At 42.7% G+C, this 13,177-nt stretch overlaps 1 protein-coding gene across 2 annotated transcripts in view; it reads left to right on the top strand.

The window, feature by feature from the left end:
- The window catches only part of SYNDIG1 (synapse differentiation inducing 1), a 49,682-nt gene extending 42,144 nt beyond the window's left edge, over window positions 1–7,538 (top strand). For both annotated transcript variants that reach the window (XM_039717669.1, XM_039717661.1), the window contains exon 4: window positions 5,755–7,538. In XM_039717669.1, coding sequence (XP_039573603.1) covers window positions 5,755–5,913 — 159 coding nt within the window. In that variant the 3' untranslated portion in view covers window positions 5,914–7,538. The remainder of the gene's footprint in view (window positions 1–5,754) is intronic.
- The last annotated feature ends 5,639 nt before the right edge of the window (window positions 7,539–13,177 follow it).

The raw sequence follows: 13,177 nt of genomic DNA, 5'->3' as shown, positions 1-13,177 counted from the left end.
ATAAACAGCATGACACAGAATACACACAGGGAAATCATGGGTGGCTGTAATACCAAAAAAAGTAGCTGGGAAAGGTACTGTGATCAATAAATGAGTGCATCTTGCCTCCAGAGTTCTTAGTCTTATCTCAAAAATCATTAATATGGTACGGGACTTTATAAATTCCCAGAGATTTAGTTTCAGCTCTGGAGGGACACCTGTGGGTGAGGAAATTGATGAACTAATTCTCTGATCAAATCTCTGTGTCAGGAGGAGAAACCACCCCAGAGACAGTTTTAGAACTGTGCCTGTTGTCTTTCCCTTCTTCTTCCCCAAAATGTGGCTCAGGGAGCCCGAGGCAGAAACTCCCATCATTCTTGCCTGTTCCAAGGGTGGGAGGTGAGGATTGAGGACTGAGATCTTCTCTGGCAGCACTGAGCAGCATCCTCCACCCTTTCCCGTGCTGTGTGACTCATGCTGGAGGGAAGAGGCATTGTTGTGAATGTAAAGCACACACTGACATCACCAGGGAGGAAGAGGACCAGAGACAGATAGAATGAATCACAGGAAAGAAAAAAACTAAAAGAAAAACAAATCAACAAAACAAAACCAACAACAAAACCAAAACAAAAACATAACAAACAAACAAACAAAAAATCAACCAGACAACCAAAAAAAGCCCCACAGGGCAGGTTCCTTCTCATTTGTTACTCTGGACATACTGCAGGGAGGAGCAGTAGGTTTGGATCGGGACAAAGAGGATCTGCTCTCTACACCAACCTTACATAACAAGTTAGAGGGACAGAGAGATGAATGCAGCTTTCCCCAGAGCCTCCCTCTAGCAGGGCCCTCAGTGGAGCCCTAAAAAAGTCATCACAGGGTTCTAAAAGCCCTGTTTTTCCTTGTGAAATGGAGAAGAGACTTTCTCCAGGCATAATTGTGTATAAGCAGTTTGTGAAGAGCACCTTCCAAAACTTTGTACAACAGCAAGGACTTGTAAGTCTCTGAATTTTTATGTGTAAACTGGGCTTCCCACCTGTCATCTTCTGTAAATTTTCTTCTCTTTCATCACAAAACATCTGCTTGAGGGCTAGAAGCAAAGTGGAAAGGCAAAATCATCTTCTTTACCATAAACATCTAAATTCCTGTATATGCCCGGAAAAAGAGAACTGCCTTTGTATCTCAGGCTGAGGTCTCATTCTCTCCAGTGCAATCAAATGAACAGCTGTTGCTGTGGAGCTTGTCTAAAAACATCTCTCTGCATTCTGCTCATTCAGGTCTTTTATGTCTGCTGTTCCCAACATTTGTAGTTTTATCTCTACTCAGAGACACAATCAAATGCCACAGGCAACACCAGCCAGGGGCTGAATCATGTCTTTGCCTATGCCATATTTTCAAATTCCAGCAGAATTCTTTGATACCAAAGTGGTCCAGTGGCTGAAACACAGATTTTATGAAAGTTGAACATGAAAAAGAGACAGGCTCATGCTGGTCTTCATTTACACCCTCATCCCCCCATTCACACTATATTCTCTTGAACCTTTCATGGACTTCCAGAGATAAATATTGCTCCCAGTGTATCTCCTTCTACCAACTCAGCATTGTTTAATTTGGTGGCAGTAGAAGTACCATTTCTCAGGCCACTGCTTTTCGCCTGCCACATCACTGTTCAGCAGCTTGGCAGGAAATTGTAAAGGCTGGAAGTTAACATGGTATTGCAGGGAAAAGAAGGAGGTGCTCACAATGCAGGGAATGCCATTTGAAAGGCTGGATGAAGAAAGGTCAGATTAAACTACAGAGGGGCTTAAACTGTTTGGAGCTGTTTGGAAGTACCTGCATTTCAGGTGAAACCTGCTCCCCATTGTTTCCTCAGTAAGTTCCAGATGGAGAAGGTCTGTTTGAGACTCATGTCCATTCCCTGGGCCATTCTTGCAGCTGAAATTACAGAAACTCCTGGAAGAGCTCTTTGCCACCACAGGCTGAACTTTCTATTATACCATGGGCATAATGGAATTTTCAAATACCTGGCAGAGCAAAGAACAATTTGTCCTTTATTTTGTTCATAATTTCTGCCTGTGGTGCTGTTTGGCTGGACTGCATAGACCCTTTTAATGCATTCCTCATGGCTGGAAACCATCCTGCCATGTCCCAGTCCCTGTGATGAGTGTCTGCCAGCCCCATGCTTTCCCCAGCTGACTGGCACCTCCCTGCTGGCATTGTCAAGGTCCAGAGCCAGATCCTGACTTCACCCTCTACCCATCCATGCCTTTAGCAAAGACACTGGAGTCTTTTTCTCACCATCAGTGGAAATAATTGGTGGAATTACTGCCCAAAAATTGGAGATCAGCAAAAGTACAAGTTTAGGTAAGTTAAAAAGAGGAGACAGAGTGTTTGACTAGAAGAAAGATAGAAGATACAGGAGCAGAAGCATCATCTGTATGAGCTACTCCTCATTCTGTGCCTTTTTTTTTTTTTTTTTTGCATGTCACTTGAAGAAGTAAAACTCAGAATCTGGCTAGTGGCTGTGTGGAGCCTGTGCATCCCTGGCCTTTCTGGCTCTTTTTTCCCATAAAGTGAAAAGAAATCCTTTCACCATCTGACCAAAGGGGTCAGGATGATCTCTTCTCCTCCTGCATGGAGCCAATCCTGCTCTCCAGCCTCGGGGAGATGAGGCAGGGTTAATAATTGTGATCAGCGTGTTTCTTGTTTGCAGATACTGAGTACCAGAAGGGATTTTGAGAGTATGATATATGAGTCACTGTGGGATGCAGCAGAATGTTTTAGCCTTGCTGCTTGGAGGTACATTATTCATCTTGTCTCGGCCTGTAAAACCTGCAGCCCAGAGACACCCTGAATCTGGTCTGCAGAAGCTCAACTTGAACCTCCAGGGAAGTTCCTTGAAAGTGTTTCTTAAAAGGACATTCATTATTTTAGTTTAAAAAAAAGAAGATAATCCTTCCAGATCTCCTTACCCCTTCTTCCCCCACCCCTCCTTACTTTTCTGGCTTACTTTCAAAGCCTCTAAAGAGAAGATTGATTGGTGGCTGGTATTTGCAAAAATCCCCATTTTCAGCCTCGTAGCACCCAACCTTCATCACAGCCTGTGCCCCCTGCTCCTACCCAAAAGCTGCATTAAATTGTTATATCCATCACCTGACTGCGAGCCACAGCCTTGCCAGGGAAGGGAAGAAGTGAGTGGACAAAGTACTATAAAACTCCACAGATAACACAGTTTTATTCAGAAAGAACACTAGCTTTTGCAGCAACTTTCAAGTGCATCAGAAAAGGTTGAGACACCTGTTGTAGCTTGATGAGCCTGTAGTGAATTAAACTCTTGTTGGTAGAGCATTTGTGTCTTCATTTTTGCACCAGTCTTGGCTACACTGTTCTCTGTAGTAGACAGATGTAGCTGAAAAAGCTATGGAAAAGCTGGGTGTGATTTGGCTGTCTGATCTACACAGGACATTTCTTGACCTCGTGGATTTTGCCAATGCACAGACATCTCTCGTGGAAAACTCAGCAGGATGTAATTTCTTGGTGTCAGGTATGAAATGGGAGAGTTAGATTCATCCCAAAACCAAGGGACTTTCTAAAAGTGATCAAAACCACCAAAGAGCTGATCGTGTTTAAAAAACAATCAAGAGAAACTATTCATTTTTTGCTAAACACTAAACTATTACTTTTGGCCTTAGTTGCATTTTGTTTGGTAAGTATTTTCAGATCCTTTTAGCTTAAACCTGCAGAAATGTTGTCATTTTCATATAATGATGTTGAGTAGTAATGGGAGGGTTTTGCTAATTAGGAAATAGCATCAATTTTCCTATTACTAAGCAAATTCCTCCAGGTTACTATGTCACAGACAAAAGCTGGTTTCTCCATGTCAATGTAAATCTCTTTTACCAGAATAAAAGAGAACTATAAGACTGTCCTTCCCATATGCCACTACCAATGCAGTCTACAGTTAAAATTCCATATAGGAAGGATTTAATTCTCCTAAATCACAAAATATGCATTCAGTTAAGAGGAAAAAATGCACTCAGATTATGAATAGAATTTCTGTGAAGGCACGGGTGTGTTCCCCAAGCAAATTCACTTTTTATCATAATGTCTGGAGCTGCATAATTCAAAAACTTCATGGCAGCACATGACTAACACAAGATACCTGGTTTTGGCTGGGTGAGCATTTTAACAAGAAACTGGGTTTTTACCATAGATCCAATCCTTTCACAAAGGTCAGGGCTGTCCTCAAAGAGTTCATCAAGTTAAAAAAACCTGTTCTTTTTCAGCAGGGTTGTTGCTACACTGAAGATCCTATCAGGAAAAAGGCTACTAGTATTTGAAAAATCAGCCTTCTGAATCCTTTTGGGTCTTCCAACTCATTATTTTTGGTAAATCCAACCTCTTCTATTGAAGCAATCAAGATATACTGTCAAGTTTTCAGATTATTTGACATTTTGACTAATGGTTTCTTTTCCCTTTGACTTCCCATCTATTTTTAGGTGAAGAAATGCTGGTTTAAAACTTTACAAAGTTTCATTTAAAAGAGGTCAACCCAAATGTTGCAGATTTTTCCGTTACATAAAGTGACATTTCAGAAATGCCAATTTGAAAATGTTCTATAATTTTTAAACTTTCCCTTCATTTTGGGGGGTCGAACCTCGGTTTATCCAAAAGTTCTGTAATGTTAATTGCTAGGTATTTACCTCAGTCCAACTTCAGTAAACAAGAACCTTCCAGACCCAGACTGGTTCTGTGGTGGGCAGCAGATACATGAAGAAAGTCTCTGAGGGGACCTGAAGGACCAGCTCTTTCTAAAGCTTTCTCTGCTTTCCTTGCCAACACTTTTAAGAGCCCTTAACATGATCCCAAAAGGCCTTGGTGTTTTTAAAAAAAAAAATAAAAATCTTCCTTTGAGCCTTTGGTGATTCCAGACAGGAAGATCATGAAATCTTTGGTTACCCTGCAGAGAGGCTTTGCAGAGTGAGTAGGATGCTTTCCCCACCTAAACCAAAGGACAAGACAGCAGGTGTGTAAACCTGTGTTCTTTCTATCTTGCTGCTTTGAAACAGCTCCCTCCAGCCTGCAGCCTCGCCTGTATTATTTGATACTGTTTCTGCCTGAAATATTCATAAAGCATTATGCTTAAAAAATTAGGTTGATGAATGAGAAGAGACAGTTCTCCTAATAAAGTCATTGACAGAAGGGCCAAAGAGTTTTTGGGGTTTTTATAATGTGTGGAAGCTTGTCATTTGGTTGCTGCATATTGGTCTGAGTAGCAAAAACATAAAATGAAAAAAACCCCAAACAAACAAACGAAACAAAACAAAACCAAAAAAAAAAAAGGCAAAGACAAAAATAGAGTAGTAGATGGCTCTGAAAAAGAAAGTGTCCCAGCACATCGATCATTTTTGGAGACATATAATTAAAGCATTGAGGTTTCCTCACTCGTAATGAGGGAACAAAGACTGTCTCAGAACTTAAGGAGCTCATTTGCTTATACAAGACCTGTAGTGTAGCTGACAGATCTCTTACTGCCTGCCAGGTGTCCCTGCTTGATACCACACCACAAATGACACCCTCCTTTGAGATGCTGCTGGTTCCATCACCTCTCAATTGTGCAAGCGACCTCATTTGACTAAAAAATGCCTGATTGCCCACCAGTTTAACCTGTCACATCCCAGGATCCTGTTTCAGCCAAGAAATTAGAGTCATACCTTTATTTCACAAGGTAAAACAAATAAACTTGTGGCGTTGTTGTTGTTGTATCTCTTGCAGACAAACAAAGCAGTAGCCAAGGGGGATTTCCACCACGCAAGCTCCAGCTCCCGGCGAGCTCTCTTCCTGGCTGTCCTGTCCATCACAATCGGAACTGGCATCTACGTCGGGGTAGCTGTGGCTCTTATTGCCTACCTGTCAAAAAACAACCATCTATGAGCCTCAGGAAAGGGGGAAGAACCAGCCAAGCCGGCTCCTGCACTGCAGGAGTCCCCAGCACATCAGACTGCGAGGTTTTCCAAAAACAGACAAACACTTTCCGGGGGCAGGTACAGGATGAGGTGGGCTTGTGCATTGTGGTAGGGTGGGAGGCTGGAGGGGCTGGGGGAAGTTCCACCATTTGTGATGCACAAGTCTTGCTTATCTTCATCAACCCCTGTACAAAAAAGGGAAAGAAAGAGCAAAAGAGAGACAAAGAATGAAAAGAAGAAAAAATAAAAGGAAGGAAGACGGGGGAAGTGTGGAGAAGGGTGTTTTGCCTTTGCCTTCTTTTCAATATGGTGTTTACAAGCATCTGGCAAACTGAGCTGTTCTCTTATTACCTTCTTGGTCACCTGAACTTTGCAGCCAGCATGAGCTTGTGCTTAATTTGCTTGTTAAGCACGGCACTGAGATCTGGGAAAGCACGGACAGCGACTGGTTCTCTGAAAGAGCAATATAAAAACAAGAGGAAGAACATGGCTTGTTTTGTCTTTTGAATGCAGGACTCATTTGCCTAAGAGTGAATCAGACACCTCAGTGTAGAGTGGTATTGCCTGCTCTTCTTGTTGGGGGTAGGTTTCCATGGAAGGAGAAAAGGAAATTAAAAACATTTTTACTTCCTTTCCTTGTTTTTGGATTAAGGTGTGCCCCACAGGCCCCCTCAGTGAAGACCAGCTGAGGTTACAACTGCATGGCTCGGCTCTGCAGACAGAGTACAATTTTGAAGTAACGTGAGACCCGTTGTAAAATTAATTCCTCCATCCAGTCACATCGTGATAACAGCACTTTACTGTGGCATTATTGCTCATCTGGGCTGCTCCACCTTGCTGTGGAGACCTGCACAGCAGTCAGTGCAAGAAACCTGGGGAAAAATGCAAACTGAAATACTAATAAGTTTTTAATTAAAAAAAAAAAAATCATCACGGTAAAGCATGGGAATTAACCAGAGAAAGGAATGCTTCATACATTTCTGGGGTCCTGCTCATACACAGACCAGTGAATACCACTCAGATCAGAAGCTCACAGCTCAGCTGTGCATCAGGGACACGGCATAGCCATGGAGAGACAAGTCTGTTCCCCAATAAGCAGAGCAGTGGTAAATTGTAGGGGAATTGAACCTTGTCTTTCCTTCACTGACTGAAATGATACATTTATTTTCTTCTTTTCTTGCTCCCCACACTCAACTGGTTTTTCATCCTAAAGATTTCCCTGCACTCAACTATTTTTTTGCCTAACCATTTCGTCCCACTCCAGGGTGTAACAGCATAGACATATATATGTAGCTACATATATATATACACACAGAGAGGGGAAAATCAGTCAAATCAGTGACCATTTTATTATTTAACTGCCTCGTGTTTTACAAACATGGTTTCTTTGAACAAGGATGTCATCAAAGATGTTTTCCTCCAACTCTGTATTGTGTGTCATCTTTGCTCTGGGACAGATTTTTTCTCTTGTTTTAGATTTCCATTATTTTGGTTTGAATTTGACTTCTTTTGTTTTGGGAGGGGAGAACAAACACATGCAATCCTATTTTTCTGGTAGCTATACGGTTTATTAAAACACATGGTATACAGCTACTGGTGCTTTGTGTGACACTTTTTTGGAGTGGATGTGAAGCTTTAGACTGGGTGAAACTTGGCCCGGGACACCCAGTGCAGCTGCCTCGAGTGGTGCTTGTATGCACCATCTCATGCTGTCCCTGGACCCAAAAGCCTGTTGTAGTCACTGACAGGTTTTTTGGCAGTGAATTCACAGAACCATAGAATGATTTCTGTGGGATGGGAGCTTAAAAATCATTTAGATCTAACCCCCCTGCCACAGACAGGGATTCCATCCACATTAGATGGCAAATTGTTGGGCTACAAGCTAAGCCTGGAGACTGGCAATGTACTCCTAGTCCCTTCTGCATATGTATTATGCATGATTTGTGGGAAATCAGTCAGTTTTTCTCATAAAGTCTGAGCTTTGGAATACATGGTGTTGAATAAAAAAACCACTGATTATTCACTTAAAGGGAAAGGAACTAGTATTTCCCAGCCTTGATTTGAAGTATACCTGGAGTTCCAAAAAATCAGAGAGCAAATACAGGTACTGTAAGGTCATTAAGCAAGCCTAACAACAATAATAGCAATGTAATTTTAAAACCAATCTTGTGGTTGAGGACTCTGCCTTATGATCTTTGGTGATTGTGCTGGCTGAATATTAACCTGAGAGGCAAAAGCCAGCTCCAGAGCTAGGAAAAACTCTCCCACAAAGGCAGCCTTAAAAATTCCATAGAGGCCCTTGCAACTGGCTTTAAAAATACCATTCCAAACACAGGGAATTCAGCTTTCCATGTCCCCAGGTCCCTCAGTGAGCAGCAAACAGGAGCATCAGCACTGTGTGAAAGACCTGCATAGCAGGAGCACTCCTGGAAACATCACCTGGCTGAAATTTGATGTTCTTGTGCTTCACATCCCAAAGCAACCCACGGTGTGACATGGAGCTGGCACTCGGAATGGCAGTCCAGGGTGGTGAGCAAGGAAGCTAAAGGGGGTTTGCATGCTGGGGAGGTGGACCTGGGCCTCACTGCAGATGGGAGTGGGGATAAAAGCTCCCAGTGATGGCTTTTGTGCCTTAGTAGGGGTCCACTTTGCTGATTGTCTGAGCTGTGGGTCACTGAGGAGCTGAACAGGCACCTGTGTCTTCCTAAGAATAGTGATGTTGTCATGGCCTGCTGCAACATCTCTGGTTGGCAGAGCAGATACAATCATCTAAACATCTAAAATCCTCTAAGTCTATGGCATGAAGACTAGAAACTGCCACCAGCACCTGCTCTCTCTGAGACAGCACCAGTTCACCTCACGTGGTTATTCTCTCCTCATCCTTGGGGAAGAGCAGGAATGGTCCATATGCAGTGAGCTCCTGTGTTTGGATACAGGGACATCTTTAGTTTACAGTAGATCTTTTCCTCCCCAGAGAGAGAGGAGAGAAGCCTTTCTGAAGTGAGAGCTTTTGCCATATTGGCTCAATGAGGAGGTGTTAAAGAAATGGCTCTGGTGTCTTTAACCAGATGACAAGCTGTTGTGATACCTAAGATCAGCTGCAAGGAAAAATCCCAAACTGTTAAGTCCAGGGTCAAAAAGCTCCAACTTAACTGTATAATGTAGGATGTCATTATGGATTAACCTCAAAAAATACATGAGGAGGGCTGAAGATTCACTGAGGGGGAAGAAAAAAATCCTTCTTTCTGAAAGACTCACAGTTTAAGGGAATAGTGACACTCAGCAAATAATTTGCTGGGTCAGAGACTAATATTGCATCTGTCATCTGACAGGATTTCATAACTGCCTGGTACCTCCATCGATTTTTTTTAGCCTTCATTTGGGAATCTCCTAGCCTTGAGCATTTTTATAGCTCAGTCTGAAACTAATTTCTCCCATCATCCAGGCAATTCCCACCGCAGAGCCAGCTTGCAAGAGCTCCCTGCTGAGGAAACAAGAGGGCATAGCTTGGGAACATCACTGTACACCAAGGGTAGAACAGCAGAGGAAGTGACAGCCACCTTCTCTGGGCTGGCTGCCACGCATCTCTCACAATTTGGGAAATGCCACCTGCTGACTTGCAAAGGAAATTCAAAGGCAGCCAAAAATGTAATGCAATTAAGTGCCTGTGAACTTTACTGTAAGGAGGATATGAGAAAGGGCACAAAGAGAGTGCCCTGTGTTTTAGATATCAGAGAGCATGCTCTCAGGCTGCTGGAACCTCAGTCAGAGGGCACAATAAGCCACGTCTGTGGAGAAAGTGGCTCCAATCTCAGAGATATTTACACTTGTCTGAGTAAGGCAAGACCACAGGAATCTGCAGAAGGGCTGCACCTGAGAGATTTGTTCAGGGCAAGATGCAATCTAAATACCTGTCCTTGGCTTAGAGAGCTTCAAATCCAAGATAGGAGGCAGAGATGGAGATGGGTGACAAGAATGGTGTGAGTTTTCTCGATGAAACCAACCCAGGCCACTTCAGCACCCTGCACCAGCATCTCTCAGTATCAGCCAGCACAAAGGATGCTCTCTGCTGGCTTCATGCCTTTGCTCACAGATGCTGCTGTAGTGACACCCTCAACAAAACATGGTCAGGCAGTCAGGTCACCAGAGCACACGGTGCTGCTCCCCTTGTGCGCAAAAGAGCATTGGGCTTCGCTCCAGACATGGTGGCATGACTCAGTGCTGCAGACATCAGGATCACAGCGGTGCCAAAGGAAGGAGAGCAGGAGCTGCCAGCACTGTTACAAACTGAAGGTTGTGTGGTGAGCACAACATATGTCTGCTGTTTACTAATCATGAGGCAGCTCTGGGGAACCTGCTCCAAGCAACTGTCAGAAGGTGGGTGGTGCTCCTTGGTGCCACCACATTTCCCTCTTTGGACATGCCCAAGTGTACTTACAACCAGGTGATTTACACTTCAGGATATGCAGGAGGAAGCAAAGGGGAGGAAAAGACTCCATGAGTGAGATGTTGTGAGGTGGGAGGTAGGAGAGAATCTGTAATTTGCTACATCCAATTTATGAATGCACAGAGACAGGGTGCCATGTGGCTGGGAAGAAAGCCACCTTCTCTTGGCTGATAACTTGGTGTTGCTTTGGTCAAAACCCTCCCTCTGAAGAATTTCCTTGCAGGCAACGGACTGAGCTTGAGCAGAGGAAAAGCATCTGAAGTGATGCACCAGATGGAATAGAGCAGCCCTCCCTCCCCAAAACAAGGCCAGGTGTTTGCATACACATTCAATTTGTCCTTCCAGAACACTCAGTGGTGTTTCAGACTCCTCTTTCAGACTCCTGCTTTCATAGGGCTCTACAGGTGCAGATGCACATCCATACATTTATATACATATAGACAGGTACCCCTACACATACATATCCATACTCACATACAGGCATATGTGAAATGCTGAAAGGGAAATCAATTTTGTTCTCAATCAAGGAGCAGGCTGCAACTTCAGCAATAAAAATAACAGCAATGCTGCTCAATAATCACCTGCAGAGGGGACAGCAGGCTGTGAGAGCTGGACTTTCCGTGCTGTATTTTTGAGTCAGCTGTTTGCTGCTTCTTTTCTCCCTTCTACCTTTGCCCAGTGCATCTTTTGCTGCCACTTAGCAGGGTCAAACTGGTGGCTGTGCATGGAAGTGGTAGTAGCACATCCTCAGCAGCATCCCCTCATTGTTTTACAATGTAAGGACACAGCCCTAGGAGGGCAGGCCTTCATCCAGCTTGGCCATGGATTTAATATCTTTTTTTGCTAAGCCTTCAGAGCTAATCTAAGTTATCTACCACCTCTCTGGAGTTATCCCGACATCTAGAATCTCCAGGATTAAAGATGGTGTTCTGTGTATGGGACCTTAGAGCACCTGGGGCTACATTTCATTGTTCCATCCAAGAACTGGTTTATCCATCATGCTTTTAGAAGACCTGCCATAGTCCTGGTGTATTCATTATTTTCTACTCATTTGAGACATACTGAAGAGGCAAGAGTGATCACAACAAATAAATAAATGCTCCAAGGAGCCAATATAGGCTAGCAAGTATAGATTTTCTTTCAAAAATAGTTTAATGAACCAACAGCTTGTATTATTACTAAATTGTTGGTAACCAGTGGCAACCCACAAAACTGAACCATGAGCAAGTAAACCAAAATATCTCATTGAAGGCTGAACATGCAAGAGGAAGACTTTTAAGATAACACCTAACAGTGGTACTTCTGAGAATAACCTGAAATGTGAACTCCCACCAGTTACTTTCAAGCAGCCAGTGGCTTGTTGAAGCATTAAATTTAAAAAAAAAATAAAATAAAAGGCCAAGCAACCACCTGTTGAGTCAAGCACACAGAAACTTGGGTTAAAATAAACCTTCTGGGTGGCAGTCAGAGCTCTGAGGGGCTAGGTGCAGATGGACCTTATTTCCATTTATTGTCAATTCAGCACTATGAGTTTGGTCCTGTTCAACAAGACCTTTCATGATGATAGATTCATGAATAGTGTGATTTACTGATACCATAGGTCTGGCTGAATTCAGTAAGAACATCCAGAGCCCAGATTCACAAATAGTGTGGTTTATTGAAGCAAAGGGAAAGCAGCCTGAGGTTGCTGGTGATACATACACAAACTACAGAGTGTGTCTGGACAGAAGGTACAGTAACAGAAATTTATGAGATATATACATTCAAATATATCTGGGTCTGTTCCAATGCAGTTAGAGGCAAAAATCTGACCTGAAAGTATCCTTTTGTGAGAGGAAGAGAGAAAAAGTCCATCAACTGATCCTGAGCAAGCAGAGGTGTTTTTCTCCTGTTTTATTCCTCATTTTTTCTCTAATCTTTTTCTTTGCTGTGAAACTCCTTCTTTTTTATACAACAATTTTTAATCCTTCCCAAAGAGAACTACAAGTGTATGTCATAGGCTGGGTGTTGGTGACAGAAGTCATATATGTAAGGAATATCAGCTTTTCTCTTCATGTGCATTCTTTGAGGTGTGGGAGTTTATATGCAAATAACACTTAATGAGGGTCTTGGTTACTTTTGGTCAGCATTTATGGTTGATACAAAAGGTTAAACAATCACTTTGATTCACCCCAGACATCACTCAAGACAGATGCAGGATCAGCAGGAGCTCTGTTCAGGCTTTTCTTGATCATTAATTCATCACTGACTTCAACCCACTCTGCAGCAAGTGTGACAATTTACCACACCTCTATTTTCCTGCCGCCCTCGAAGAGAAGAACCTGTTTGCATTAAAATGGCACACAGCAGCAATTGTTTTGTGTTTGCTAAGAACATTTTTCATCACAAAATAACATTTAAACACAGAGAAGTTTGGCTGCAGGAAAGTGTTCATTTCAAGGACATTTTACAATTGAGAAAATAAAAAGCAAAACCCTTTCACAATCACAGAATATTTCACACTGATGTTTTGGAGATGCAGTGCCAGGTACTTTCTTTAGAAATTATTTGTCTGAAATATTTGGTACTGGTCCAAGTGCAATTCGGCTGGCAACACATCTTGAATTTTCTAACTGACTTTGTTTGACAGATCCAGACTGAAATTGTTTTAAACACTTTGTTTGTTTATTTTTTTGAGAGAACAGGGAAAGCACAATATTTTTCTGGTTTGAGCCAAGAAAAACTGTTCAGATTGCAGTACTAGCCTCTCAGATAGGAAGTCCCATTCACAGACTTTTATATTTCA

The sequence above is a fragment of the Passer montanus genome, unplaced genomic scaffold (assembly GCF_014805655.1).
Source record: "Passer montanus isolate IOZ18808 unplaced genomic scaffold, ASM1480565v1 scaffold102, whole genome shotgun sequence".
In the NCBI taxonomy this organism is placed as follows: Eukaryota; Metazoa; Chordata; class Aves; order Passeriformes; family Passeridae; genus Passer; species Passer montanus.
Note: the sequence above shows the minus strand (reverse complement) of the source record. Positions and strands in the feature narration are given on the sequence as shown.